Here is a 27,307-nt window from a genome sequence, read left to right on the forward strand (position 1 = left end):
AAAGGGCTCGATTCGAGTCAGCCCATCCATTGATCAACTCCACTAACATGTAGCAAAATTTATATTAAAAGGATAATAACCCAAATGATCCATAAATTTTGGCTTAATGTGTAATGTTATTTCGGAATTTTAAATTTGTTAAATGTGGTCCTCGAATTTTAGCCCGATGTACAATGCCGACCCTGAAATTTTTCATATGAAGAATTGAAAAATCTTGTATATTACACTTCAATTTAAAAAAAAAAAAATTACAGAAATTGTCTATATCAGCACCAGCCATATCACATAGGACATATGACATCCATGTCAATTATTTCTTAGCCTACAAGGACAAATTGTCAAATATTTGTTATTAAATTGGCCAAGCTTATTTTTGGCCAATTAAAAGATTTATAATTGAATTGTTATCCATGTTAGATTTATGACTTTTTTAATAATTTTTTTTCTAAATTCAAGTAAATTTCACGAGCATAATCCTCAGAAGCAGTGCATTTCGAGTATGAATTCTAGTTTTCGGAAATCCTATTACAGACACCCTAGCCACTTTCCAGCCTCTCATTTTCACTTGGAGCCCATTTCGAACCAAAACCCTTCGTCCATGGCAATTCTTTCCCTCCGGAAGGCTCGCGCCTCCTTGTCTCGCGCCGGTGTCTCCTTCCCCTCTCTCCCCTGTTCGCTCATTACCCGGGCCTCGTCCACCCCCTCGCCAGCCTCCGCGGCTCGCTCCCCTCCCTCTGCCGCCCACTCATAGCCAGGGCCTCGTGCCACTCCTACTCCATAATCAGTGATGGCAACTCCGACTGGAGGAGCCTCCCCCAGAGACGTATCGATCCTCAGGAGCTATGGCTCATTGAGATGGAATTCAACCGGGCACGTTATTATAAATGGCATCGGATTCCATTTTCTTGAGACGAGGTTGGCTTTGGCTTCGTTAAAACTTTGCAATCAGCCCTCGGAAGGTATTTTTCTCCAATTTTCTCATGGCTTTCATTCTCCATCGGGTTGATCACTACTCAATTAACTCACCATCTTCCTTTTTCAGCAGCAAAGATGATGCCAAGGACAGAATATACTGGGCGACCAATTGCTGTTTTTCCGCCTCGATACCAAAGGATGCTGCTAGACGTCTCCAGCAAAAACCTAGAGTAGTGAGGGTTTTTCAACACTGGGGATTAGACGTCAACAGTTACTATCGTAAGTATTTCTAATTTTAGCATGATATTTTTATTTTAAATTCATGGCTAATATCCGGTATCTGCGCCGCGTCCTGTTGTAGTTGAGCTGTTCTCTTAAGTACCTCATTGGTACTCTATTATGTTTCCACCACCGATGGAACCCCCGCGCATGATGTGGCCCCCAGACCCCTAGGAAAGGAAATTTTGTTATCTTACGACTAACTCGAAATACCCCACCAAGATCAGGTTTGGTGTCGACGAATCATGGATGTTGTTCACGGACATGCCGGATGGCTTCCCTTCTTGTGAAAAGCTTGGGGCTCGAATGACAACGTTTCTGCTTTAGAAATAACTTCAAAAGCATAAGTTGATTTTTCAACTTCTACTTCAAAAGTAGAAGTTGATTTATTCACTTCGCCTTCAGGAGTTGATTTCTGATCAAAGAAAGGCGTCTGATAACATGGCAAAATTTCTGCTTCTAAAACAGAAATTCGTTTGCTAACGGTTGAAAATTTTTACTTCTGAAACATTAGTAATACAAAATATTCTAGGAAAAATTATTGATCATAACCTAAAATGCATGTTATTCAAGAAAAGTTAAATGCAAATACTGACGGATTTACGTATAATACGTCATTTTGGGAAAATTGTATTAATGAATATGATGGCCAAGCGATAGATAGCTTTTCGACTACTTATCATGACAAATAACTTGAGCACTATTAAATCGTTGGCTTAAATCAAGTAGCTGATTGGGTCTCTAAGGCCTACAGGCAAAATATTTTATGTAGTAACTGGGTTGCGGACCCGCCAAAAATTTGATGGGGCCTTCTATGTTTAGTCTGTAATCGTGGAACTACTCGATGAATCGAAGCATTCTTTTCGACCAAAAAAAAAACTTATAAATCCAGGGCATTGCTTTGCTCAAATCCCGTAACTTGGTTTGCTTTTCTAATATGTATTGGAAATGAAACTAACCCTCAAAGCACTAGTTCCAGAAGTAGAAAACATTATGCAAGACCCCGCTTACCCACGCTTTTCATAATTTTGGGGTTTCATTAATTATTACTCTAGATTATATCTTAATAGCCTCTGGCAAATATAACTTGCATTGCATTCTTTTAGACCTCAAGCCATAAAGAAAACCCGATTGAATTTAAATAGGTTTTCAAGTTTCAATATATTTATTTTCCTAATTTGAGTATCTAATTTAATCTTGAGCTCAATGGAGGTGGGCCCAACCTGGGCCTCGAGGTCTAGGGCCGAGCTAGCTGCAAAGAACTCTACTTTTAGAGGAGTGAGTCAAGAGGATCTCTTCATGTTAATGGAAGTGTTTATTCTATAAGCCAAAAGAAATATCACATTTAAGGTTCCTCTTCAAACAGTGCCTCCACCTTATGAACCTTGGGTGTGATAGGGCATTGTATATCTGTTTGAAGATGTAGGCAACTTCTTAGGCACGAACAAGAAAATCAAAGCAATTAAACCCCGATTTGTCTATTGCATGTTTAGACCCAAGAAATACAGATAGAATGTTTTCCTATTTGCATATGCATCAGTCTACATATAGGAATTACAATTCTAGTGAGATCTACACCAATAAACTCGCATTGGGATGAGGCACCTGCGAATCCGACCAATTCTCGAGCTAGCAACTTTAGATGGAGCCAAATTTGCACCTGTCCATGGTGATGAACATAGAAAACAATCACAGAAAAATGGAGGAATATGCAGAACTACATCGAGTGGTTAATTGTTTCTGGGAATTGTAATTTTGGAGAGTGTCTTGTTGAACCCCAGAACTCTAGACTAGACAACTGCCAAGTACAAGCCAAAGAAATCTTTCGTCTTATGTGACATCCTATCATAGTAGCTGTCAGCAAATTTGTTTATGTATCTCGACATACATATGGCACTAGTAGTAGTAACAAAGGTAGCAAAAGTAACGCGTGAGATGATAAAAAATCCAAAAGCTCATTGAGCCAGCAAAATAGGCTTCTCTATTTTTCACTTTCAAGTTACAAAAAAGTGGTGACACGGTGGTGAGATCCAAAGGCAAGACTAGTGCATGAGAAGGGGGGTCCATAGCGATTGAGCCAACCGTGTTGATCTCAGAGTTACCGACATTAAAGGATATTTGAGCAATAAAAATGTTTTGTAAGAACTGATTTTCTCGTAGCAGCAAACCAACAACTCTTGCAATGGTTGCAACTTCAAGGTGCATAACATAGATTGGGTGCATGAACTATTGAACACTGCATTCTTTGCCTCATCAAGGGAGCATTCGATGGAAACCTTTTCTACTGAGCTACAAATGACATAGCCGATTAGCTTTATGCTAGAGAAAGGTTTTAGGTAGCATCGTGCACGGGTTTTTCACTACGCGAGGAACAAAAAACAATTAGCTTTGGATGTGATTCTTCACTCAAATACGCTATCTTCTTTCCCCTTTTAGCTTCTTTCTAGTTATGATTTAACAACCATGGATCATTTCATTACCATACGCGACTCTATATGCTAAAACATCTTAAACAAAGGAACACAAACGCAAAACGCCTGACATCAGACGAATTCAAACTTGACGGCAATCAATTCAGCACCACTCAAGGTCCATAAAATTCAACGCAATCAACACTTCAAACCCACCAATCTTACCCACGAAACTCCCCTACAAAAGAACGAAAAGAAAGCATAACTACAAGCATATGTGATGAAGGGTCAGCATTCGGCATCAAAAGAAGGGGCTGACTTAGGGAACCTGGTGAAAGCAGAGCAGGTGACAATCAGCGAGTCGGTCAAGTTTGTGCAGTGAAGAAGAAAAAGGCGAAGGCAAAAAAGAAGAAGAATCGACCATAGAAAAAGTGAAAGGGAGAGAGAATCAGCGTAAATGCAATAGCTTGGCTAGCTTACGAGGGCAATTTATCAGTGTATGGTTGTTGAGGATGACATATGAAAAGCCTAAAATCGAATTCAAGATAAATTCAATCGTAACACTAGGGAGAAAACCCTAACCTCCAACAGATCTAACTTGGGGATCAGCGTGCACTGAAGTTGAGGTCGAGCTTCATGATTAGGAGATTCAGGTCGAGCTTGGCAGATAGCTTCACAATTGGGAGATTCAAATCGACGGCTGAGCTTCGTAGAGAGCTTCATGGTTGGGGCCTGGCGAAACACATCAAAGAGCACCCAATCTACCATCGATGGATATCGAGATGGCGAAGAAGATCACGTCAATAAAACCAAAGATCTGTGAGCAGGAGCTCTGAAAAATGGCGAGGAGCAGAGGGAGGAGGTTCAGGTTCTACTGGAGAAAGCTCAGCGCCGTCGCTACATACGTCGCCGTCCTCCTCATTGCCCTCTCCTTCTTCACATTGATCTACTTATCGCAGAAGGGCATCGATGACCGCTGGGAGCACGTCTCGTCCAAAGAACATCAGTTTGAGCTAGTGCTTCACTCTGTTTCGAAGAGAAAGAGTTTCTTCGTAAACAAAAGAAAACGTGAAGAGCAAGGGATAAAAGGATAAGAATGACTTCATATCATCAGAAGTAACTTTTTTTTTACTTCTCAGAAGTTCCCAAAAAATAACTTCCAAAGTAAAAAGTTATTTCAGAAGTAAAAATTTAAAGTTGTAAACCAAACGGATTTCTACTTCGGAAATTACGTTACCAAACGAATTTCTACTCCAGAAGTACTTCTAAAGCAGAAATTCTGCGCCGGAAGTGTTATCATGCGCCCTTAACGACTGGTTTGTTGTCGTCTTGTCAACCCTACTTGAACAAGGATAGAATATACTGTGCGACCAATTGCAGTTTTTGCGCCTGGATAACAAGGATGTTGCTAGACGTCTCCAGCAAAAACCTGGAGTAGTAAGGGTCTTTCAACACTGGGGATTCGACGTCAACAATTACTATCGTAAGTATTTCTAATTTCTGCATGATATTTGTATTTTAAATTCAAGGCTAATATCCAGTATCTGCGCCGCGCCGTGTTGTAGTTGAGGTGTTCTCTTATGTACCTCATTGGTACTCTACTATGTTTCCGCCACCGATGGAACCCACGGGCATGATGTGGCCCCTAGGCCCCTGGGAAAGGAAATTTTCATATCTTACGCCTAACCCGAAATATTCCACTAAGATTGGGTCTGGTGCCGACGAATCATGGATGTTGTTCATGGACATACCGGATGGCTTCCCTTCTCGTAAAAAGATTAGGACGCGCATGACAATATTTCTGCTTTAGAAATAACTTCAGAAGCAGAAGTTGATTCTTTCACTTCCGCTTCAGAAGTTGATTTCTAATCAAAGAAATGTGTTTGATAACATGATAAAATTTCTGCTTCTGAAACAGAAATTCGTTTAGTAACAGATTGAAAATTTCTACTTCGAAACATTATTAATACAAAATATTCTACGAAAAGTTATTGATCCTAACCTAAAATGCAAAGAACACAAGTATTAAAGGCATAAGCATAGATATTGAAAATATTGCTTACTACGATGCCATTGCTTGAACTTCTTGCTTTCTCCCCCTTTTTGTCAACATCACAAATAGGCATGAATAAATAAATATATATTTAGGGATAAGTACATTATCAATGCCATAATTTTTATACGGCGTTTACTTGAGTGCCATAACTTTCAAAAATCGTTCACTTGAGTGCCATTGCTGATGTAGATGCCGAAAAGCTAACGTAGAGACTCGAAAAGCTGACCTGGCATGTTAAAAAGATGATGTGGCATGCCCAAAAAGCTCACGTGGACGCCGAAAAAGTTGACGTAGCACTCAAGTAAACGATTTTTGAAAATTATGACACTCAAATGAACATTTTGAAAGTTACGACACTCAAGTGAACACTGTACACAAGTTATGGCACTCACGGTGTACTTATTTCATATATTTAAGAACATCATCAAGTATTATTCAATCAAGGGAAAACACACCACCATAGAGTACTGAAAGTTTCAAGCATAGTGAAAAACACACCATAATGCTAGCAAAACACGCCAAAAAGTCTTCAAAAACAACATAATAAAAATGAATTTTTTTTTAGGACTTTTAGGATGAGTGTGCTGAGGTGGGTGGTTGGTTTATGATATCGCAAGGAATTTTGACCAAAGCATGTGAGGACAGGTTTCCCAGCCTTCTATCAAAAACCTCTGTAAGCTTCTGCATTTCCTCTGCCAAAGCTAGATGTTGCGTAAAAACATTTCATCTTTCGTTTATGCTTGTCCAGCTTTGATGTCCTACAACATCATAATGGTGTCTGTTTCAGCATCTGTCTGTACACTAACTGACTCCCCCTGAGTTCTAACTCTTCCCAGAAATTCACTAGAGTCCTTCTATCAATAATGATGTAATCGAATTTTCTTTCAAATGCTTCTTCCTTGTTTTCCAAGAAGGTGTTTTGAATTTCAACTTCCCTTTCTTTGTAATACTCTTCATTTACAGCTTTTTTGCTCAGTTTCTATTATCGCATTCTCATTTGCTGCTACTCCAGCAACGACAAGAGTATCTTCTTCTTCAGCCTTAGTCTGAGCTTTTGCCTTAGACAACGTTTCTGCCTCAACTCATGCCTTTGCATCTGCATCAGCCTAGGCGTTAGCTTTTGCCATAGCCTTTGCTTTTGTTCTTTGTTCGTGAGATTGCTTGCTTCTTCTTTTCAAAACTGCTCTCTCTTCTATTATCTCATAATGACCTTCAATACTCAGGGATCTCCTTTAGATTTGGATTCCATTGAAAGGTTTGAAATGATTTCAAAGAAAAAGTTCGAAATTTTTGAATGAGAGGAAAAAAGTAGTAGTTTTTGAGATGTTGGAGAAAGAGAAAACTGTAATTAGGGCAGTTTTTGAATAAATTTGAAATCCATAAAAAAATTTAGGGATTTTGAAAGATAACTACAACAAATTGAATATTCAATCAATCAATTAATCAATCTAATCAATCAGACAATGAAAGATATTCGAAAACAATTTGGATATGTACTTGATTTCCTTCCAAATATAATTTCTTGAGCAAGAGATACTTACTTGATACGTCTTAAAATAGAGTCACTTGCCTTTGATAGAACCATATGCGTGTGGTAAAACCACTTGTCTGTGTTCTCTGCTTCTGCTGTTAATAGAGCCACTTGATTTGTGTAGAGTCAGACTAATCAGACTTTTCAAGCTCTTGAATGTCACCATTTATAGGGGTACATCCAGGTTTTGCTTTTGTTGCTTGCCAAGCGTACATGATGTACATATTTATGACTTTTCTTATTTCACTTTGGGTAGGCCTCGCACAAGCATCTTGGAAGATAGCTTTGCCATTTGCTTAAAGATGATATGCTCCAATTTCCTATGCGAAAGATCTATTTCTTCTTTGATAGAGACAAGACACCTGTGCATTTATTCTCTTGACTGTGCCTTTGCCAATTATTTTGCCTTTGCTAGTGCCTCCGAAAGACACACTTCTACCATTGACTTTGATAAGTTCTGAGAACTTGCTTGGATCTCCTATCATATGTCTTGAGTAGCCACTGTCTAGGTACCACTTGTTCTTCTTCTTCTTTGGTACCTACAAGGAATGAGTAGATTCACGCTTTCTTTGGTACCCAGATTTTCTTGGGTCCTTTCACGTTAGTTGCCATTCTTGCGATTAGTCCTCTGGTTGGTCTCCAAACTTTGGGACAATCATTTTTGAAATGATTATTGTCTCCACAATTTGAAAACTTGAAGAATTCGTGGCCAACAGTTTTTATAAATTGTTTTTGAAAATGATTTTTGTAAGAAATTTTTGAAGGAAGTTGTCTTAATCTCTCTTTGGCTTTTGGAAAATCGTTTTGTAAAGAGGTTTCCTTTTCAAAGCGAAGACCGCACTTGTTATAGTATGGGATTTGAATAGAGAGAATATGTTCTAATGTTTTCGAACCAAGAGAAAAGTTTTTGCAAACAGTTGAAATCTGAGATTTGTAAGATTCGTTTTCCTTTAAAAGAGAATCATGGTTTTCTTGAATCTCTATAATATCCTTTTTGAGAAGATCATGATTTTCTTGAAGTTCCAAAGCTTCCTTTTTGAGCAAATCATGATTTTCTTTAAAATCAGAAAATTCTTTTTGAAGAAACTCAATCTTTTCATTTTTAGTATGTTAGAATTTCCTATGAAAACGAGGTGTAAAAATCCTATGAAATAAAGCTGTACGTGAATATCTATTTTCTTGTTCTGGCAAATAACATATTTCTACTTTATGCGGCGGGATTGATGCTGTGTTTTGATATAGAATTGATTTTGACATGGTGGGATCACGGCGTTGTTTCTTTTTTCTTTCATCGCTAGATGTGGCATATTTCCCTTTCATGCGAAGTGAACACTTCTCGAAAGTGGTCTGTGCAAATGGTTCTTGAAGTGATAGTCCTTGCCTATAGTCATTGATAATCTGGGACGATTTGTTACTTGCTATTACAGTGAAGAAGAAGCCAGAGTGAAGATCTACTCCGTCGTAGTAGGGCACTACTACATTAAATTTGGAGCCTTTTTATCGAAAGAGCTTTCTAGCAAACTCAAGGGTAAAGTTTCTTGATTGATTTCTTTTGCTTCTCTTTTTGGGAAGTGGTGCTAATGGGTTCTGTTTTGTTACACAGGCCTGCATGCAGTTAAACTAGTTTGTCCTTATTTATACGTGTATGTCAAGAAGAAGGATGGGGGGATGGGAGCTTTGATCTTCTAATTCTGCAGTGAGTTTTGCATCCTGTGGATTACATCCTCTCATTTATGAAAATCGCTGTGCTTTGTTGACCTCGCGATGAGGTAATTGTGCTGCTATGGTTTTTGCTCTTGGCCGACTGTACTTGTTTGGCTATTATTTGGGTAGATATTGCACCTGATATGTCATGTTAATTAGTATTCAATTAGGGTGATTAAGACATGAATTGTCTATTATTAACTGTTTAGCAGATAAGTTTGCTTCATGGAAACATGTATAGAAAGTGAAAAGTTCGCCCCAACTGCAAATTTAGCCAAATTTTGCTTGGGGATGGACAAAAATGTCATATTTTGCCTTCGTGATTGCTATATGAAGGAGCCATGAGTTTTACGTAGCAGCTAAGGGTGAGCATGGTTCCAGGGTAAAACCGATTACTTGGAATCGAAAATTGTGGGGACCGGTTCGGTTCCAAGTTTCAAAATATGTAGGATAGGTTTCGGGTTTCAGGTTTCAAAAATTGAGGAACCTATTCTAATGATTGACCTTGACTCCGGCATCAATGTCATTTGATACCTCAACAAGTCTATTCAAAGCATCCCAACGTGTTAAACTTTGGCATTGATTTCCCGAATGTGTTTCAAAGTCATTGAGTCATACCCTTGGATTCACATTAGAAACTGCAGTGTAGGTCCTCGCGGTATTCACAAACTGCAAGGGAAAATCATCAACTAACGACCAAGACTTTTTGGCTAAGTAGCTGCAGGTCCATTCCTCACGTTATTTGGACTGATGTTTGATATCAGAATCCTCTTTGAATTTGCTTTCTATATGGTAAAGATTAAAGACATGGAGAAGTTCTTTGTCGAACCTGTTTGACCGTGAGCAAGGACATAAAAGTACACAGCAAAGTTTGGGCTGGGAGTAGGTTGTCGACAGTTCGGTTCGGGTTGTTTCACACTAATAGCCGAGCCGAACCCAGTATGAACAATGCTCATTTCTAGAGACCCGAACCACGTAGTACTCGAACCGCAACTAAGGTTCAAATTGGGTTCAATTTTTTTTTAGGTATCCGAACTGCAACTAAGGTTCCAATAATATAGTCTTTGGACTTTCAGTACATGATCATTATAGTATTCAATGTCGTCCTCTCATTAATTTAAGATCACAGACGTCGTTGAACATTTTCATATAGGTCACAGACTAAATTGAACATGTATAAAAAATTCAGGGACCGCGTTAAATAAATTAATATTTCAGGGACGATATTGCACGTTAGGTTAAAATTCGTGACCATATTAAACAAATTAAAAGTCCAAATATGCTCATTTTTCCCTTTTTTTTTTGGGGGGGGGGTTCTTTTTTCACCTTTGTTGGTTCGTTCCTTCTTCACAGGGGGCTTACCTCACTTGACGAATCCTTCAAGAAAAATCCCTACCATCCATTTTGCTTGAACCATACATTAAGAAGAAGAAGGTGACGCAGACGGAGGCGACAAGGATGAAACGAAGGCAAGTCCTTGGCCGTCAAGACGATGGGGCTGGCTCGTGGGGACTTGAAGAGGCGGGAATCGCCGAGCCTAAGGGTCGATTCGAGGGCGGCTTGTCCGAGCGCAAGAATCTTCCGACGAGGTCGCAGCGGAGTCGTCCATTGACGAGGTCAACCGTCTCTCGACTGCAATGTCACCGTTCACGTTTTCTGCGTACGACAGCAGAGGAAGGAGAGAGACTAGAGAGAGGTGGAGGAGGTGTTTAGCCAAAGATGAGAGAGAATTTGACGTTTTAATTGTTTCCCTTAACGCTGAAGGATTTTTGTTATTAATATGTTCGGTATATTATATTGTCACACTCTGGATTAATTCATTCGAAATATTGTCCACTTTGATCTATTCCAAATCGAGCCTCACGATTTTATTATTTGGCGTACATGTGAGCACCTTTTTAACAGGTCACCAATCCTATGAGTGCTTTCGCCTGAAAATGCTTTACTTTGGAGTTCCAGAGAAAAAGTTACCATTACATCAAAAGGTGTGTCCGTGAGGTAATTCCAATTTACACACACATGCACATGTTTTTTCATATATATATTCATTCCAAAATCGCTATTCTCTATTTCGGTCAATTACTACCTCCTTCGCCATCCTAAAAGAGCATACCAATAGCTTCTTTTTATCTAGGCTCTCTAAACCCGACGACCACTCCCCACCCTCACCAAACCAGCTGCTAATCGGTCATTGTGCGTTTTCGTAGATTGTCAAATTGTGTCTGATTTGTGTGCTTTCATTTTGGGACCAGCTGATACGGTTGAGCAAGATAGACCGTCCCTACCGGACCGACGAGTTTGACCTAGTTTTGAGGTCATCGGTCCAGTCCCTAATTCCTCAAGATGGAACTAGTGTCTGAGTGGTTCGATTTCTAGTTCTAAGGGGGAAATCGGACCGATGGACTGATCATTTGAGCCAATAAATTTTTAATTTTTTTAAACTTTCTAAATATAAATGGTCTGCATAGAAATGAGATTCTAGGTAAAGAAAGAGACGAGCACATCGGAAAAAAAATTCAGTAAATGTTTTCTCATTAAGTATAATATTGCACGTAGAAGTGAGATTTACATAACTACATACAATACCGTTGTATTCAATATTCACTGTGATATGGACATCCTCCATGTGAATCACGAGAATGTTATTAGTAGATATGTGAATATCAAATAAGTTCAATTTTCAAAATGCATTTCCCTTTTATTTTAATTTTACCGGTTCTATTGGACCATTGATTCCAAGTACCTCCGGACAGTCTCAAGTATCAGAAATTGAGAACCATGACCACCAACAGTCCTGATTCTTGAGAGAACCAGATCAATCGGGACAATGCTCAACTCTAGCAGGGGAGGTAAAAAGACCTTTAAAATCAAGTGGGTCGATTTTGGATTTGGTGCGGACCCATTAAGACCCATAAAAAATTGAGCTTTATTATTATTTGTTTTTTTTTTTTTTGTCAGATGGTGGGCTTTGTTTAAGTTATGGTATGGGTCCCCATTTTTTCCCAACATAAAAGCGACCCATTTTGTTAACCCACACAGAACATAGAACAAAAAGGAAAAAAAAAAAAAAGATATGGTCTATTTTTTGCCCGATAACATTGGAATAGAGCAGAGATCACATTCAACAGAAAAACGGCAAGTTCCTATGAATTAAGATTAATTGAACCACAATTCATGTAATAAAAAATTAAGGACAAATTAATGCTGATGTGGTTCTGGCATTTCATCGAATAAGTGTGGTGCATTCAAACGAGAGGAAATTTTTTACCGTCTCAAACTCAGATTTATGGCTAAGACAAAAACGAATAAAGTTCAAAATATATAAAAAAAAAATTATATGGCCAATTTCTTCACTAGCCCTAAATTAAATGTCTAAACAAAGATTAGAATTAATGAAATTGTATTTTTTCAGCCCTATAAGAGCTGAGCGTCCCCATTTTCTACTTGTTGACTAGTCTACGTTTGTTTTGTTTTCCCTGGGCAACTTCCCCTGTTGACCCTGACTTTCCACGCATTTTTACACTCCGAGCGTGTTCAACTTGACATCGGCTTTCTAGCGTGTGCTAAGGGGTTGGAAAGCATACTTATACTCCATGTTGGAAACCTTAAGTCGAAGTACATTGTTATCATCATCATCATCTATACGATCGGAGCAACATAAGTTTACTCCTCTCCCAAGAAAATGGATCCGAGGCTGTACCGACACGCAAACTCTGGTGATCTTCACTCCCTCAAGGAGCTTCTGGATATAGATCCGAGCATACTCCTGAGGTGCACTCCTCAAGGAAACACGGCCCTCCATGTCGCCGTTAGATCTGGGAAAACGCCAGTTGTTGTGGAGATCTACAGCCGATGCCAGTCCCTTCTCGCGCAACCGAATTCCGAGGGAGACACTCCCTTGCATGTAGCTTCACGGGCTGGCCATCTTTCTGTCGTGAAGTTTTTGGTCAGAGAGATAACATCCACCTCTCCTTCTCAGCTAGACATTGAAAGCGGTTGTGACAGCAGCTTCGAGATGCTAAGCTGGGGAAATAAAATGAATAACACAGTCCTACATGAGGCGATCAGAAACAGTCACTCGCAAGTGGTTAGGTTGTTAATAAATGCCGATTCTCACCTTTTATTTTGCGAAAATCGTGCAGGAGAATCCCCTTTGTACTTGGCTGCTAGAGGGGGCATGAAACAGATTGTAAATTGGATCTTGACATCATGCCCTTCATTTGCTCACGGTGGATTAGACGGCCAGACAGCTTTGCACGCTGCTGTGAGCAGGAGGCATTTTGGTAACTCTCTGTTTCTTGACCTGCAAGATATCATGCTCCAAAGTACTAGCCAAAGATGCTAAGTTCTTGGACCAAGCTCAACACCTTAGAATTGATTCACAACAATTCTTTCCTTTTAAAAAATTTGCGTCATCATTAATCATTTGAGATAGTATTCAGTACGTATACACATGTACATTGGTTTATCCTTTCCCTTTATCGAGTTTTGAGAAAAAGATTCCTTTACCAACGCAACGTGGTCAACTCCCTTTGTTAGAACAGCTCCCATTGAGTCTACGCACCTATCTTATTCTTTTTTTATTCTTGCTTTATGAATCCTTGTTGTTTTGTTGGTTTCCATGACACACGATTCGGCTGAGGATTGCCTATCTTTAATTCTAGGGGTTCTCTGAATTTGAAAGTTGTCACCTAGTGGGTTTCCATACCAAGACTCAATCCAATTAAGTCCACAGCGTCTACCAATTTCACCATATCCATTTTTATTTATGCTGAAATCTTGCATTTATTCGAATTATATACCGATTTTTTCTTTTTCTATATGAACCATAGAAAAAAGCGTTTTCTCGTTATTTGAATTTCTTGCCTATCTTGTTTAATCTCTAGATCTATCAGAGACCTACATTTGATCCATCAAAAATAATTTTATTGTTTCAGTATCAGTAACTCAATATGGATGGATATTATATATCATAATATATATACATTTATATATGTATGTATATATATGTCTCTTTTACTCTCATTTTTCTCATGCAATTTGGAATACTCGAAGGGTCGATTTCTTTTTCTTTTTCTTTTATGAATGACAGCAGAGGAATGTCTCATTCATTATAGTTTGGAATGCATTTATCTTTATTGCATCTTTCATTTTTCTTCTTATCTTTTCCTTCCCTTCGAGTAGAGTGGACCTTCTATAAGAGAACTGAAAAAAAAAAAAGAAATTGGATATTGATTAAATTGTATTGTATATGTAATGCACATTAATCATTTATAATAGCTATAACGAATCATTCCTATAAGTAATCATTTCATTAATTTAGAACTAGAACATAATTCAAATTATTTAGAATTCTATAGACTATATAAAAATATTAATTAAGTTAGATAGATATATATTTATTACATATAAATATCGATTTTAGTTATCATGTAATCCGATATAACGACAGAGTGCTGCTATCTACTGATGGAAACTTTAGCATATGCTTATACAAAGTTCGAATTTTTTTTAACCATCTTTACATATTGCTCAATCACAATACTTGCTAGTACTTCTGTGTGCTTTTAAGAATAATTTGTTTATGTATCACGGATATAGTGAAAGCCCTCCTCGGGGCAAAGCCGGAGCTGATCAAAGAAGCCGACCACCATGGCGGGACCCCTCTCTACTATGCAGCTTTTTCTGGATACCACAAATTGGTCCAGCAATCGTTAGAGCTCGATATCTCGACTGCATATGTGGTGGATACAGATGGTCTTTCGTCACTTCATGCAGCAGCAAGTAATGGACATGCCAAGGTTATAAAAGAGATTATTCGGCAATGCCCAGATGCTGGAGAATTGGTAGACCAAAAGGGCCAAAACATTCTTCATGTTGCAGTCCTAAGCGGGAGAGCAAACGTTGTCAGATATATATTGGACACTGTCGAGCTCGAGGGCCAAATAAATATGCCTGATCACAACGGTAATACTCCTTTGCATCTAAGTATCATGGAAAGGAGAAGTTGGATTGCAACTTACCTGTTGTGGGATGCGAGAGTTGATCGAACCGCTCGGAATATAAAAGGCGAAACAGCCTTCGAAATAGATGAGCCAACCAAGGAACCACATGTAATTCCCTCAGTAAGTATACTATGGCCACACCATAATCCACTGAAATTTCCTGACCATGGTGCGAAATCTAAATTGTCTTCCTTTCACTTCCGTGTCGCAATGGTGAATTGGCGACAACCAGGCCTCCCTCATTTTCAGAATCTTCGAGGAGGATTTCCCCCCAGGACAAATGAACAAAACGCCGGTGTCTTGGATTCGGAACAAAATCACAAGAAAAATTGTCAGACCTTGTTGATGGTCACGACACTCATCACAGCAGTGACGTTCGCGCCGGCTTTCACAATGCCCGGCGGTTATAACAACAACGCCGGCCCAGGCCAAGGAGTGGCCCTTCTCCGGTCAAGCCGTTATCTCAAGCAGTTCATCATCTCCGACACAATCGCAATGACCTGCTCCATAATGGCCGCTTCCGTCATACTCGGGGCGCCGCTTTCAAGCAAGAGACATTATGTACATTGCTACGTGATCGCGGCTGCGCTCACATACATTGCGCTGCTGTCAACCGGTACGTCGTTCATGATGGGTCTCATTGCTGTTTTACCCGATCAAAGATATGTCCGCACCATGACTAGCATAGCTGGCGGTGCCTTGGATGTCATCACCTGCTGGTTTCTCTTCAGGCCGGCACTGATTTTTTCCTTGTATGAGATCAGCCTCTCCTTGATTTCCCGCCTTAGAAGGCTCAAGTATATCATCGGTTCCCGGATAGCAAAGAGATAAAGCAATGTCGTAGTTAAATTATGGATTTTGGTTTGCTATTGCGAATTTTAGTTCTTTATTGGGATGGCAGGTAGTTTTGAACCCTTGACCAAACGCGATCCAAAGTGCGGCCATGTGATTTATTCTGTGGAAATTCTGATAGGAGTTTTGGTTGCCCGAACATATATAGTAATAACAAATCTTGGTCGGATTTGGATTCCTAATTAGAGTCGGTCAAAATGGATTTCCTATTTTTGATGCAATTATGAGTTTTCATCTATGTAAGGTTTCTGAATCACGGTGACGAGATTGTAAAATAACACTTGTGAGTTTGTTTTGAGCATAATGTAAGGCGGAGAAACACTTGAGTGATTGAGTGAATCCCAAGCATTGTTTACTTATTTTGTTTAACTAATTCTATAATACTTGGAGCTGTTTCAAGAAGATCTCAGAGCTATCGTCCAACAGAATGACTTCATCTCTCAATTTTTGGACATAAAACAGTCTGATAAATCATGATTAAAACCCTAACACAGTCGAACGGTTGACCTTGACTCTTACATCACTTTCACTTGGTACCTCGGCCCTTCTATTCAAAGTATAGCTGCTCGGATTTGCTCGCCCGGAATCTAGACTGGAGATGTCATTGTCTGTGGAAACTTTTAGAAAGATGCTGCAATTTGGCTTCTCAAAACCAGCCCCCCTCAAGAATGTTAAACTTAGCATTGACTTTCCAGATGTTTTACAAAGTCCTAGAGTCATGCCCTAGGATTCACATTAGATACTGCACTGCAGGTCCTCACGTTATTCATACACTGCGAGGAAAAATCAACGATTAAATGCCAAGATATTTTGGCAAAGGAACGGCTGGTCCAACTTGGAAAAGTTGTCTTGTTACTATCATTCTTCTACATTACATCTTAATGAAAGATATCGGCAATTCATGGAATGTTTGGATCAAAGTTTGAGGTCGAAATCCTCCCTGAATTTGTTTTCTGTATAACTGAGATCAAAGTAAAATGGAATTGGGTTGGATCCAGAAGATGATATTGGGCTTTTAATAGGAATTTAAATTAGATTCGATCACGAGCATGGCAAGTCGAAAGATACCTAAACTTCAGGCCTAAAGTATGAATGGTAGAAAACGTAATGGTTCCAAATCATGGGTGGATTTAGGAAAAAAATTGTTAGGCCCGTTCTCAAGTCGGATTTTATCGAATATAAACTATATAGAAGTTTCATTCTCAACAATACATGTAGTCCATGAAAAGGAGAAAAAAGAAAATCTTTAGACCATATGACGTCATAGAATGACCTTATGGGAATTTGGTAGATGACGTATGACAATAGGCCATTCTCATTCTTTCCCTTATAATCCTTGCGTTGTGTATTCAAAGTCTGTATGGACGTATGTAGAGGATGTGGCATGACAAAATTGCGAGCTAATTGTCAAATTTAATAAACAATATGACAACGTATGAACGAGCTAAGACTGGTGGATCGTCATCTTTGACCAGAAATTAATTCTGGAAATTTATATGATATGAAAATTATAAAAAGTCCTAAACGTATTGCAGTTTTTTACTAATTCAATCATAAGCCCTTCAAATTTTGCCATATTAGTCTTAAACCTTTTAAGAATTTGCCAATATGGTGCAACTGGCCAAATTTAGCAGGAAATTTATAACAATGAACGTTGACCATCTTACGTGGCATGGACGACTTTGACGTGTAAATTTTTTTAATTTGTATATCTATTTACGAATTTTTATGAATTTTTTTTTATGAATTTTTTTTCTTTTTTCTAAAAGCGGCGCCTACATGGCTTACATGAATGTCAATCGTTTTACGAGACACAAACAATGCTGTTTTTTAATTTTTAAATCTATTTTATGAATTATTTATTTTTTTATTTATTAAGAGCCAACAAGGGTGCCACCCTCGCACGCTGCTGACCAGGGCTTGGCAGCCCTCATCCTTGCCCAATAGCTAGTGGGGGTCGCCGGGCCTCGGCCATTGGCCGGCAGCCCCTTGCTAGTCCTTAACAGTACAAAAAAGAAAAAATAAATTAATGAAAAAAATTCAAAAATTCTACGTCTATGTCAACCATGCCACGTAGGATGGTCGATATCCACGTCAATAACTTTTGGCCAAAATTGGCCTGATACACTACATTGGCAAATTAAAAGTTTATAAACTCAATTGATCAAATTGCAATAAGTTTAGGACTTTTGGGACAATTTTTTTCCTATATATGATAAACTAGCCTTCCTTTCTTGTATACTACATTGCCAATTCAGCGAACCTGACGTGATAAATTAGATGATACATACCTCCACTTGGCTCACTTCATCAATGGTCCAGCCCAAAGTTCTTCTAACTCAAAAATAATGTCATACTACATTAAGGGATGGATCTAGAACTCATTTTCAGTGGGGAAAGGTTTAGTTGCTGCCTGGACATGTGGCATTCTGTTATACCTCTCTCAATCTCTAATGTGCGTATCTTAAGCACGTTAGTAAGAGAAGGAAAGAAGGTTGTACAAAAAAGAACGGCAAATAATAGAAATCGGTGGAATAAAACAATCTTATTGTATCAATATAGACAGTCTTGTATTTTCATGAATACATGTAGCTTTTGCATTTTCAATAAATTACAATTCTCTCATCTTCATTTGTGATTTTTGATCACTTAATTCTTTCGAGGTTATTTTCATTAACTTAATTGAATTTTTAGCACATATTCAATTTAGTCACTGGACTATATGAAAACGTTTAATGTTGTCCCTAAACTTGAACTAATAAACCGATAAAATTGGATATCTTTATATAGGTTACAGACCCGATTGTACATTTACAAAATATTCAGGAACCACATTGAGTAAATTGAAAGTTAAGATGATATTGCACAATGGGCTAAAATTTTATGGATAATATTGAACAAATTAAAAATTCAAAGACAACATTACACATTTGGTCAAATTTCACAGATCACATGTGTAGTTATCCATGATGGAAACCTCTTATCCGACTTCATTTCACACACTCCAACTCCGTTCTTTGCTCATAACATTGCTTGTTCCCGTCTAACTCCCAAAGCGTCCGCCACGTCAAATTTCACATCATCGATCTTCTCCGCATTTTAACACGACCCAAAAATTGCTTCGATTAGTACAAAATCATGGGAACGTTGGGTTCGCGTTGATGAGTCTCATCACACGATTCGCACGAGCAATCGGAACCGATATTTCCTCATGTTCACCGTTTTTGTATACTGCTGTCGGGAATCATTGAAATTTCCACAAGCAATCGGAGCCAACGACATGGTTGAAAGGTCTTCGTTCTAGTCTTGGTCTTTGTTCTTTTCTCCCCACTTGGAAAGTTTGACAAAGAGCGGGCACGCTATTGCGACTATTCGACCCGAAATGGTCAAGTTGGGTCCATCGACTTGCGTCATTAAGCTGCGCAAGATTTTGTACCAAAATCTCCGTTGTACGGAAAAATTATAAAAAAAAGTCCTAAATTTATTACAATTATGCTCATTCAGTTCTAAACTTTTGTTTTTACCTATTCAATCCTAAATATTTTACAATTATGCCAATTCAGTCCATCCGGTGAATTTTAGCTGGCCGGCGAATTTGCAGAGAGAAGGTGGACCATGGGAGTGTTTACGGAAGATGAAAAGTGAATGAGAAATAAATTTAAAAAAAATTTGAAATTTGGGCCCAATCTGGACATGTGCTGATCATTAAATGGGGTGTCTCGCCAATGCATTGGCAAGCCAAGACTACCTAATATGTTATCGCAAGGCGTTATTACCAAGTAAGTTGACATTAGCCAGTTGTCGGCTCATCTTTCTTTGAGAAAAATCAGTGGATGGCGGCTAAGAAGGAAAAATCTGGACAAGGGGAGACAGGAAGAGAGAGAGAGAGAGGTAGGCTGTGTTTCTTCTATACCCCGTGTTTCCGAGGCCGGAAAGAAGCAAGACTAGGTTCGAAGAGTTTCCGGCGGGCGATTAGGCGGTCGATGTCCTCGTCGTCGATCCCCTCTCAACCGCAATTTCTAAGGCCATCTCTTCATCTCGTGTTTTTAGATTAAGTTCCCTTCTCAATAGTATCAATCGAGTGGGTACGTGCAGATTAAACGACGCTCATGTCTAAATGATTTGATTAGTTGACTAATCTAACTGATAATTTTGGAGGTACGATTAAAGTCTTCCTCGCAAATCAAAGACGCCTGAGGCTTATTCTCCGGACCTTTACCTGGAAAGTGGGCCCTCCATAACCACACACGAACCCTAATAAATCTTATGGTACCGCGACTCCACCCTTCATCTCCGCCTCACAACTCAATAACTCCATCATTTGTTTTCTCCACACGCTAAAAATGAAGCCTGCAATTCCAGAAGAAGAAGAGTCGAAGATGGATGAGGACGTTAAACCCCCAGTGATGGCAAAGAAGTGCATGGACTCAAGCATGTACAAAGCAGCCAGAGAAGGCAACTTCCCTTACCTTGAAAACTCGATCCGCCTGAAACACGGAGGCAATACAGACGAGGAAGAAGCCCTACTACTAGAGACCCACAATCGCAACAACCTCGTTCACCTCGCCGTGGAGTCGGGCCACAAGGACTTCATCCAGCAGGTCCTCCACAAGTGCCCCAAGCTCGCGGCCAAGCGCAACTCCCGCGGCGACACGCCCCTCCATGTCGTGGCGCAGACAGGCTGCTATCACATCGCGGAGGCCATCCTCTCCATGGCCGAGCCGCACGAGGGGACGGCCGGGACCGATAACAGCTTGCTGAGATTAAAGAACAACGGGGGGAACACAGCTTTGCACGAGGCGCTGAGGAACGGGGATAAGAAGATGGGGATGTATCTGTGGGAAGATAAAGAGACGGTGGGGAGCGTGAACGAGTCCGGCGAGAGCGCGCTTTACGTGGGGGCGGCGTTAGGGGTTGAGAGCGTAGTGAAGAAGATGGTGGAGTACTTGAGGCATGGTGGTGGAGCACGTGTTTGGGATGGGCCTTTGAGGGGCCCGGACGGTCAAAACCCCTTGCATGCTGCTGTTCTTGCTGGAAGCATTGGTAGGTCAACTAATTACATGCTTAAATGGCTAAATTCGTCGTCCTTCATTTCTTTGAGAGATTAATCTTAAACATGCCTGTTAAGCACGCATACAATCCATCGGCCAATGGGAGATTGAATAGTAAATTAGACTTGATACACTTTATTAGTCAGTGTAGTATTACTGTAGGACACGAACCTTTCTCCTTTTAGCCTTAAATCTACGTACTTATTTCTATAACTAACCTTTGCAACTTGCAAGCATTAAGGTAGGTACACATTAATTATGCAGATTTTTTAGGTCAATCCCATCTAATGATAACCATTATTGTAGTTGATTTTTCTCTCTCTCTTTGTACGTCATCAACCAAAAAATGAAGGATACGTCCATGATTTTGATAGAACAATTAAAAATTGATTCAAGCATTTATCTAATAGCTTAAGCTTTTAAAATAGTTTACTGTGATCATTCATCTAATAGCTTAAGCTTTTAGAATAATTTGTTGTGGTCATTCGTGTTAGTTGGTCTCACTCTTACAAGTCAAATGAGATATGTCGAAACTCGAAAGCATTGTGGAAATGGATTTTTAAAGTATCAGAATGGAAATAACAATCTACTAATAGACTGAAAATATTTAACAAATATGGAAAAACTCTACACGTCTACTGGCCTTAACACTATTTACAAATGATTTGTGACCATTTAGTCCTAAAACTTTTAACAATTTACTAATTTAGTTCTAAACCTTTCAATTGAGCTAATTAAGTACTAAACCTTTTGATAATTTGCCAATTTAGTTATAAACATTCATAAGTATTTTGACAATTTACCAATTTAGTGTTTTCGATTAATTTTACCCAAAAATCGGCGACGAGACAGTCTAGTCAAGATCGGCCATACTACGTAGCACGATCATACCGACATAGACAATTTTGTAAGTTTTGAAAAATCTATGATTTTCTTTTTTTCCTAACCCTAGGCCGGCTAGGGCTACGATGCCCACGCATAGACCAGGCAAGGGTCCGTCGGGGACCTCGCCGGCCTAGGGTTAGAAAAGAAAGGAAAGGAAAAATAAAAAAAATAACAATAAAAAGTTTAGAATAATTAAATTTTGATAAAATTAGTCTGCGTTAGCTCTAGTAGTCCTATGTGGCACGTTCAACGCTGACTATACCGCTACATCAACAATTTCCGGCCAAAATAGGATGAAAGGAGTAAATCGAAAAATTGTCAAAAAAGTTTAGAATAAAATTGACAAATAATCAAATAGTGTAGGACTAAATTGGGAAATTGTGACCAAAATAAATTGCAAAATTGTCAAAACTTTTAGGAATAAATTGATCAAATCAAAGAGTTTAGGACTCAATTGGAACAAATACAATAGATTCAGGACTTTCTTCATAAATTTCTCATAAGAACTCATAGTCAACCTTCAATTTCAACCAAGAACAAAGTACTTTATATTTATATGGCAACATGATTATACTTTCAAAGTGTGAACAGTTGAGCATGGGTAATTGTTCTCATGATTAGGTAAGGTAATTCAATTTGAGATCATAGCATTCTTCAACCTAGTTTGGTCACCACTTTGTCCAAGCCTACTTCTAAGTTATAACGTATACATTCCAGCGTTACCCGTAACTAAACTTAGGCCAGAAAATGCATGTTCCAAGAGAACCCTAATCCTTTAATCCAAATTTAGTTTACTTCCCACCAATCATAATTGGGAGAAGTTATCATCTAGATGCTATGTTAGACCTAGTTAAACCACATATCAAGAAACCATTCCTTTTATTACATTTCCATCTACTCTTCTAACGAGTTCTTCTTCCTCGTGTCCTAGGTTGCGTGGAAGCTCTCATCTGTTTCGATGGAACGAATATGATCAACAAGCCCGACGACAGCAACGGAAGAACACCCCTGCACTTCGCAGCGAAAGTCAAAGCGAAGGACATTGTCGCTCACCTCCTCCAAACCGACCCTTCTTCGGCCTACGTCAAGGACGTCAATGGCCGAACCCCGCTGCTTGAAGCCGCCTCGTTGGGCCACCTCAGCGTCCTGAGAGAGATCCTCAAGCACTGTCCCGACACGGTCGAGATCTCCAACGAGGAGGGTCGGAATGCGGCTCACTTCGCGCTGAAGTGCGAGCTGAGCCGCTCTAAGGCAGTGTTGAAGGAGCCCGAGGTGGTGAGGCTGGTGAACGAAGCCGACCGCGGTGGCAACACGCCGTTGCACGTGGCGGCTGAGGACCTGAACTACAGAATGGTGAAGAGGTTGCTGAAGATGCCTGAGGTGGATCTGAGGGCCAAGAATAAAGCTGGCCGCACGTTTCTGGATATTTGTGAGTCCCGGTGGCAATACACCAAGAAGCAGGTAATTATTAGCTCCTCGCCATGAAATGATATTTCCAATTCTAACCAAATCCACAATTCGAAAAAATGTCAAAACAGATGGGATTCCTGCTGATCAGAATTGCTTTTCTGCAGGAATTCCTCTACCGATACCTGAAGTCCCTCCCGCCCGGCCGAAAGCCTCACTCCTGGAACCACTCCGACAATCCCCCCACCCGCCTCGACAAGCCCGACGCCGACCTCAAGGGCCATGCCAACGCCCTCTCTATCGTCGCCGCCCTCCTTGCTACCGTCACTTTTGCCGCCGCCTTTACATTGCCCGGCGGTTTGACGCCTGACGACAACAACATTGGCGCTCCTGTACCGCAGCCATCCCCCTTATGCAACTTCCACGACTCTCCAGACTGCCAACTAAAACCTGGCCACCCTATCCTCATCCACCAACCCGCGTTCAAGGTCTTCATCATAGCCGACGTCCTCGCCTCCTCTACTTCCCTGACGGTCCTATTCATCTTGATCGCAGCCATGCTTGCCGACGATACGGCCTTGAGGAGGGCCATCGTGTACAGCAAGAATCTGCTTTACCTCTCCCTCGGGGGGACCTTGGTAGCCTTCATGACGGGACTGGTCAGCGTCATATCGACCGACGTCAAATGGTTAGGGTATGCCGTGTGGGTCATCGGGTTGAGCGTTCCGTTCCTGATAAAGTATTTTGAGTTCAAGAGCTTCACTTCTACTCCTGTGTTTCTTCATCGGCACCTCAGCATGGAGAGCTGGAAGAAGCCCCGGAGTTTCAGTCGAAGTGAGAAGTCCGGCAATGAAACTGAGTCATTCGATGACAAACGCAACTGGAGTGAATCAGTTGGTATTTATTTGGGGCCACTTACGAATCGCTTCTCGTCTCGCAGATCATGGTGATATCCATATATGTAAGGGTTGGTTTACGTTCCAAGCACTGTCAGTGTTCCTTCCTTTGTTGCTGATTTTAGGCTATTGTTTTTTCTTTTTTTTGTTTTGGTCAGAATTTTAGGCTATTGTTGACTTGTCTCGATTTTTTACCAAACTCGGAACTCATATTCATCATGGTTTTCCTCCTCTGCAGTACAGATGACCAAAAAGCTTGTGCCTTGGATTCAGAACAAACTTACAAGCAAAACTGTCAGACGTTATTGATGGTGGCGACACTCATCACAACCATGACGTTTGCAGCGGCTTTCACAATGCCCGGGGCTTATAACAATAATGCTGGCCCGGGCCAAGGAATGGCCCTTCTCCAGTCAAGCAGTCACCTCAAGTGGTTCATCATCTCCGACACTATCGCGATGACCTGTTCAACAATGGCCGCTTCCCTCATACTCTGGGGCTCTGCTTTCGGGAAGAGACCTGTCGTGCACTGCTACGTAATCGCTGCTGTGCTGACGTGCATCGCACTGCAGTCGACTGCAATATCGTTCGTGACGGGTCTTGTGGCTGTTTTACCTGACCAAACATATGTGCGCACCGTGAGTTGCGTAGTTGGCAGTGTCTTCCATGTTAACACCAGCTTGTTTCTCTTCAGACTGGCACAGATTTTTTCCTTCTCTGAGATCTGCCTATCCGTGATTTCCCACCTCAGAAGGCTCAAGTGCATCATCAATTCCCACGGAGCAAACGGATGACATTCTTCAGCAATGTTATGTTGGAGAAATTACTGACAGCTATTCCCCTTATGGATTTAGTGAAATCTGCAGGAAAACATCATTCTGTTGTTTCTTCTTTCTTTTCTAAGCCAATAACACCCGGCCATTGTTTATTTGTATGCTTTTGAGTGATTCCATGATACCTGGAACTGTTTCCAGAAGATCTCCGTGTCCCCGTCCAACAGAATGACTTCATCTCTCAAATTTCTGGACAGGAAACAGTCTGATAAATTGTGACTAAAGCGGTCAAATGATTGACCTTGACTCTGGCATCGATGTCACTTGATACCTCAACACTTGTATTCAAACCATCCCAACGCGTCAAACTTTTGCATTCATTTCCCGAATGCGTTTCAAAGTCGTTGAGTCTTACCTTCGGAATCACATTAGATACTGCAGTGCGGGCCATTACGTTATTCTTATACCGCAAGGGAAAAGCAACAACTAACGACCAGGACTTTTTGGCTAAGGAGCAGCAGGTCCTACTTGGATATATGGAGCTGCAGGTCCTCACGTTATTTGGATTGATTTTCGAGATCAGAATTCTCTTTGAATCTGCTTTCTATACAGTAAAGATTAAAGACATATGGTGCAGTTCTTGCTGGGCCTAGGTAGTTGACAGTTCGTTTCGGGTTGGTTCACACTAACAGCCGAACCGAACCCAGTATGAACAAGGCTCATTTCTAGAGACTCGAACTATGTAGTTCCGATCCGAACCGCAACTAAGGTTCAAATCAGGTTCTAAGTTTTGTTCTTTTTTAGGTACCCGAACCGCAACTAATAAGGTTCAAATCGATTCCAAACTTTTTCTCTTATTTTTAATGTAGCTTCTGGACTTTCGATGCATGATCATTATGGTGTTCAATATTTTCCTCCCATTAATTTAAGTTTAGAGAGTCATTGAACATTTCATACAAGTCATGGACTAAATTGAATTGGTATCAAAAGTTCAGGGACCACGTTAAATAAATTAATAGTTCAGGAATAACATTGCATATTATGATAAAATTCATGATTATATTAAATAAATTAAAAGTCCAAAAATGCTCATTTTTTCTTTTTCTTTTTTTCACCTTTGTTGGTTCGTTCCTTCCTCGCAGGGGGCTTACCAAAATCCCCACCATCCATTTGCTTGAACCATAAATTCCGAAGCAGAAGATGACGCAGACGGAGGCAGCAAGGATGAAACGAAGGCAAGTCCTTGGCCGTCAAGATGATGGGGCTGGCTCGCGGGGACTTGAAGAGGCGGGAATCGCCGAGCCCAAGGGTCAATTCGAGGGCGGCTTGTCCGAGCTCAAAGAATCCTCCGACGAGGACGCAGCGGAGTCGTCCTTTGACGAGGTCAACCGTCTCTCAACTGCAATGTCACCGTTCCCGTTTTCTTGGTACGACAGCAGAGGAGGGAGAGAGGCCAGAGAGAGGAACCGGATTCCCTAACATTGCTTGGCAATGTTAGGAGTGACATGATCGATCTGGGCCGTCCAAATAAAAAATGAATGGTCCGGATTGATCCACATCACTTTTTTTAAAATTTTAAAATTTCCCGCAAAAAAATTCCTCCCTTTTAAAAGATGATGTGGATGAATCCGGGCCGTCCACTTTGAAATGGACGGCCCAGATCCATCAATGTCACCCCTACCTTTATGGTAGGGGATCCGGATCCAGAGAGAGGTGGAGGAGGTGTTTACTGTTTAGCAAGAGATGAGAGAAAATTTGACGTTTTAATTGTTTCCCTTCACTCCGAAGGGTTTTTGTTATTTAATATGTTCGGTATATTATATTGTCACACTCTGGATTAATTCATTCGAAATATTATCCGCTTTAATTTATTCCAAATCCAGCCTTGCAATTTTATCATTTGGCATAGATGTGGGCACCTTCTTAACAGTTCACCAATCATATGAGTGCTCCCGCCTGAGAATGCTTAATTTTAGAATTCCAAAGAAAAATTTACCATTACATCAAAAGGTGCGTCCGTGAGATAATTCCAATTTTTACACACATGCACACATATTTCCATTTATATTCATCTAGAAATCTCTATTCCCTATTTCAGTCAATTACTGCCTCATTCGTCATCCTAAAAGAGCATACCAAGAGCTTCTTCTTATCCAAGCTCTCTGACCTCAACGGCCACTCCCCACCCTCACCGGACCAGCTGATAATCGGCCATTGTGCGTTTCCGTAGTTTCTCATATCGTGTCTGATTTGTGTGCTCTCATTTTGGGACCAAATTTTGAAGTTGTTTACAATCTGTTCATGGCGACATGGCAATGAATTTGATCTTGTGTTTGTGCTTTCATTTTCGCCGAAGGGTTTGGTGGGGCAGCAGCCCTATAGTCAAAGGAGGATGAGAGCCGCTCCGATCCCTCTGAGCATTAGAGGATGAGCCGGATTGATGGACTGCTCATTCGAACCGACAAATTTTTAATTTCTTTTAACTTTCCAAATATAAGTGGCCTGCTTAAAAATGAGATTCTAGGCAAAGAAAGAGACATGC

At 40.3% G+C, this 27,307-nt stretch overlaps 2 protein-coding genes across 2 annotated transcripts; both read left to right on the forward strand.

Moving 5' to 3' along the window:
• The first annotated feature begins 12,578 nt into the window (after nucleotides 1-12,578).
• LOC115749964 (protein ACCELERATED CELL DEATH 6) lies at nucleotides 12,579-15,732 on the forward strand. Its single transcript, XM_048275155.1, has 3 exons — nucleotides 12,579-13,179; nucleotides 14,498-15,020; nucleotides 15,105-15,732. The coding sequence occupies exons 1-3, from the start codon at nucleotides 12,579-12,581 to the stop codon at nucleotides 15,730-15,732; spliced, it is 1,752 nt and encodes a 583-aa protein (XP_048131112.1).
• A 4,364-nt stretch (nucleotides 15,733-20,096) lies between these two features.
• LOC115749966 (protein ACCELERATED CELL DEATH 6-like) lies at nucleotides 20,097-24,786 on the forward strand. The gene is made up of 4 exons (XM_048275156.1): nucleotides 20,097-20,796; nucleotides 22,621-23,150; nucleotides 23,264-24,042; nucleotides 24,231-24,786. The coding sequence occupies exons 1-4, from the start codon at nucleotides 20,097-20,099 to the stop codon at nucleotides 24,784-24,786; spliced, it is 2,565 nt and encodes an 854-aa protein (XP_048131113.1).
• Nucleotides 24,787-27,307: the final 2,521 nt, after the last annotated feature.

The sequence above is a fragment of the Rhodamnia argentea genome, chromosome 2 (assembly GCF_020921035.1).
Source record: "Rhodamnia argentea isolate NSW1041297 chromosome 2, ASM2092103v1, whole genome shotgun sequence".
NCBI lineage: Eukaryota > Viridiplantae > Streptophyta > Magnoliopsida > Myrtales > Myrtaceae > Rhodamnia > Rhodamnia argentea.

What these genes read in the sequence shown, in the direction of transcription:
- LOC115749966 (XM_048275156.1), top strand. Translation starts at nt 20,097, where the DNA reads ATGAAGCCTGCAATTCCAGAAGAAGAAGAGTCGAAGATGGATGAGGAC. An exon ending in GGCAATACACCAAGAAGCAG is followed by an intron (nt 23,151 to 23,263) that starts GTAATTATTAGC and finishes GCTTTTCTGCAG; the next exon opens with GAATTCCTCTACCGATACCT. An exon ending in TTCTCGTCTCGCAGATCATG is followed by an intron (nt 24,043 to 24,230) that starts GTGATATCCATA and finishes CCTCCTCTGCAG; the next exon opens with TACAGATGACCAAAAAGCTT.
- LOC115749964 (XM_048275155.1), top strand. Translation starts at nt 12,579, where the DNA reads ATGGATCCGAGGCTGTACCGACACGCAAACTCTGGTGATCTTCACTCC. An exon ending in TGTGAGCAGGAGGCATTTTG is followed by an intron (nt 13,180 to 14,497) that starts GTAACTCTCTGT and finishes TCACGGATATAG; the next exon opens with TGAAAGCCCTCCTCGGGGCA. An exon ending in GAACCACATGTAATTCCCTC is followed by an intron (nt 15,021 to 15,104) that starts AGTAAGTATACT and finishes CTTTCACTTCCG; the next exon opens with TGTCGCAATGGTGAATTGGC.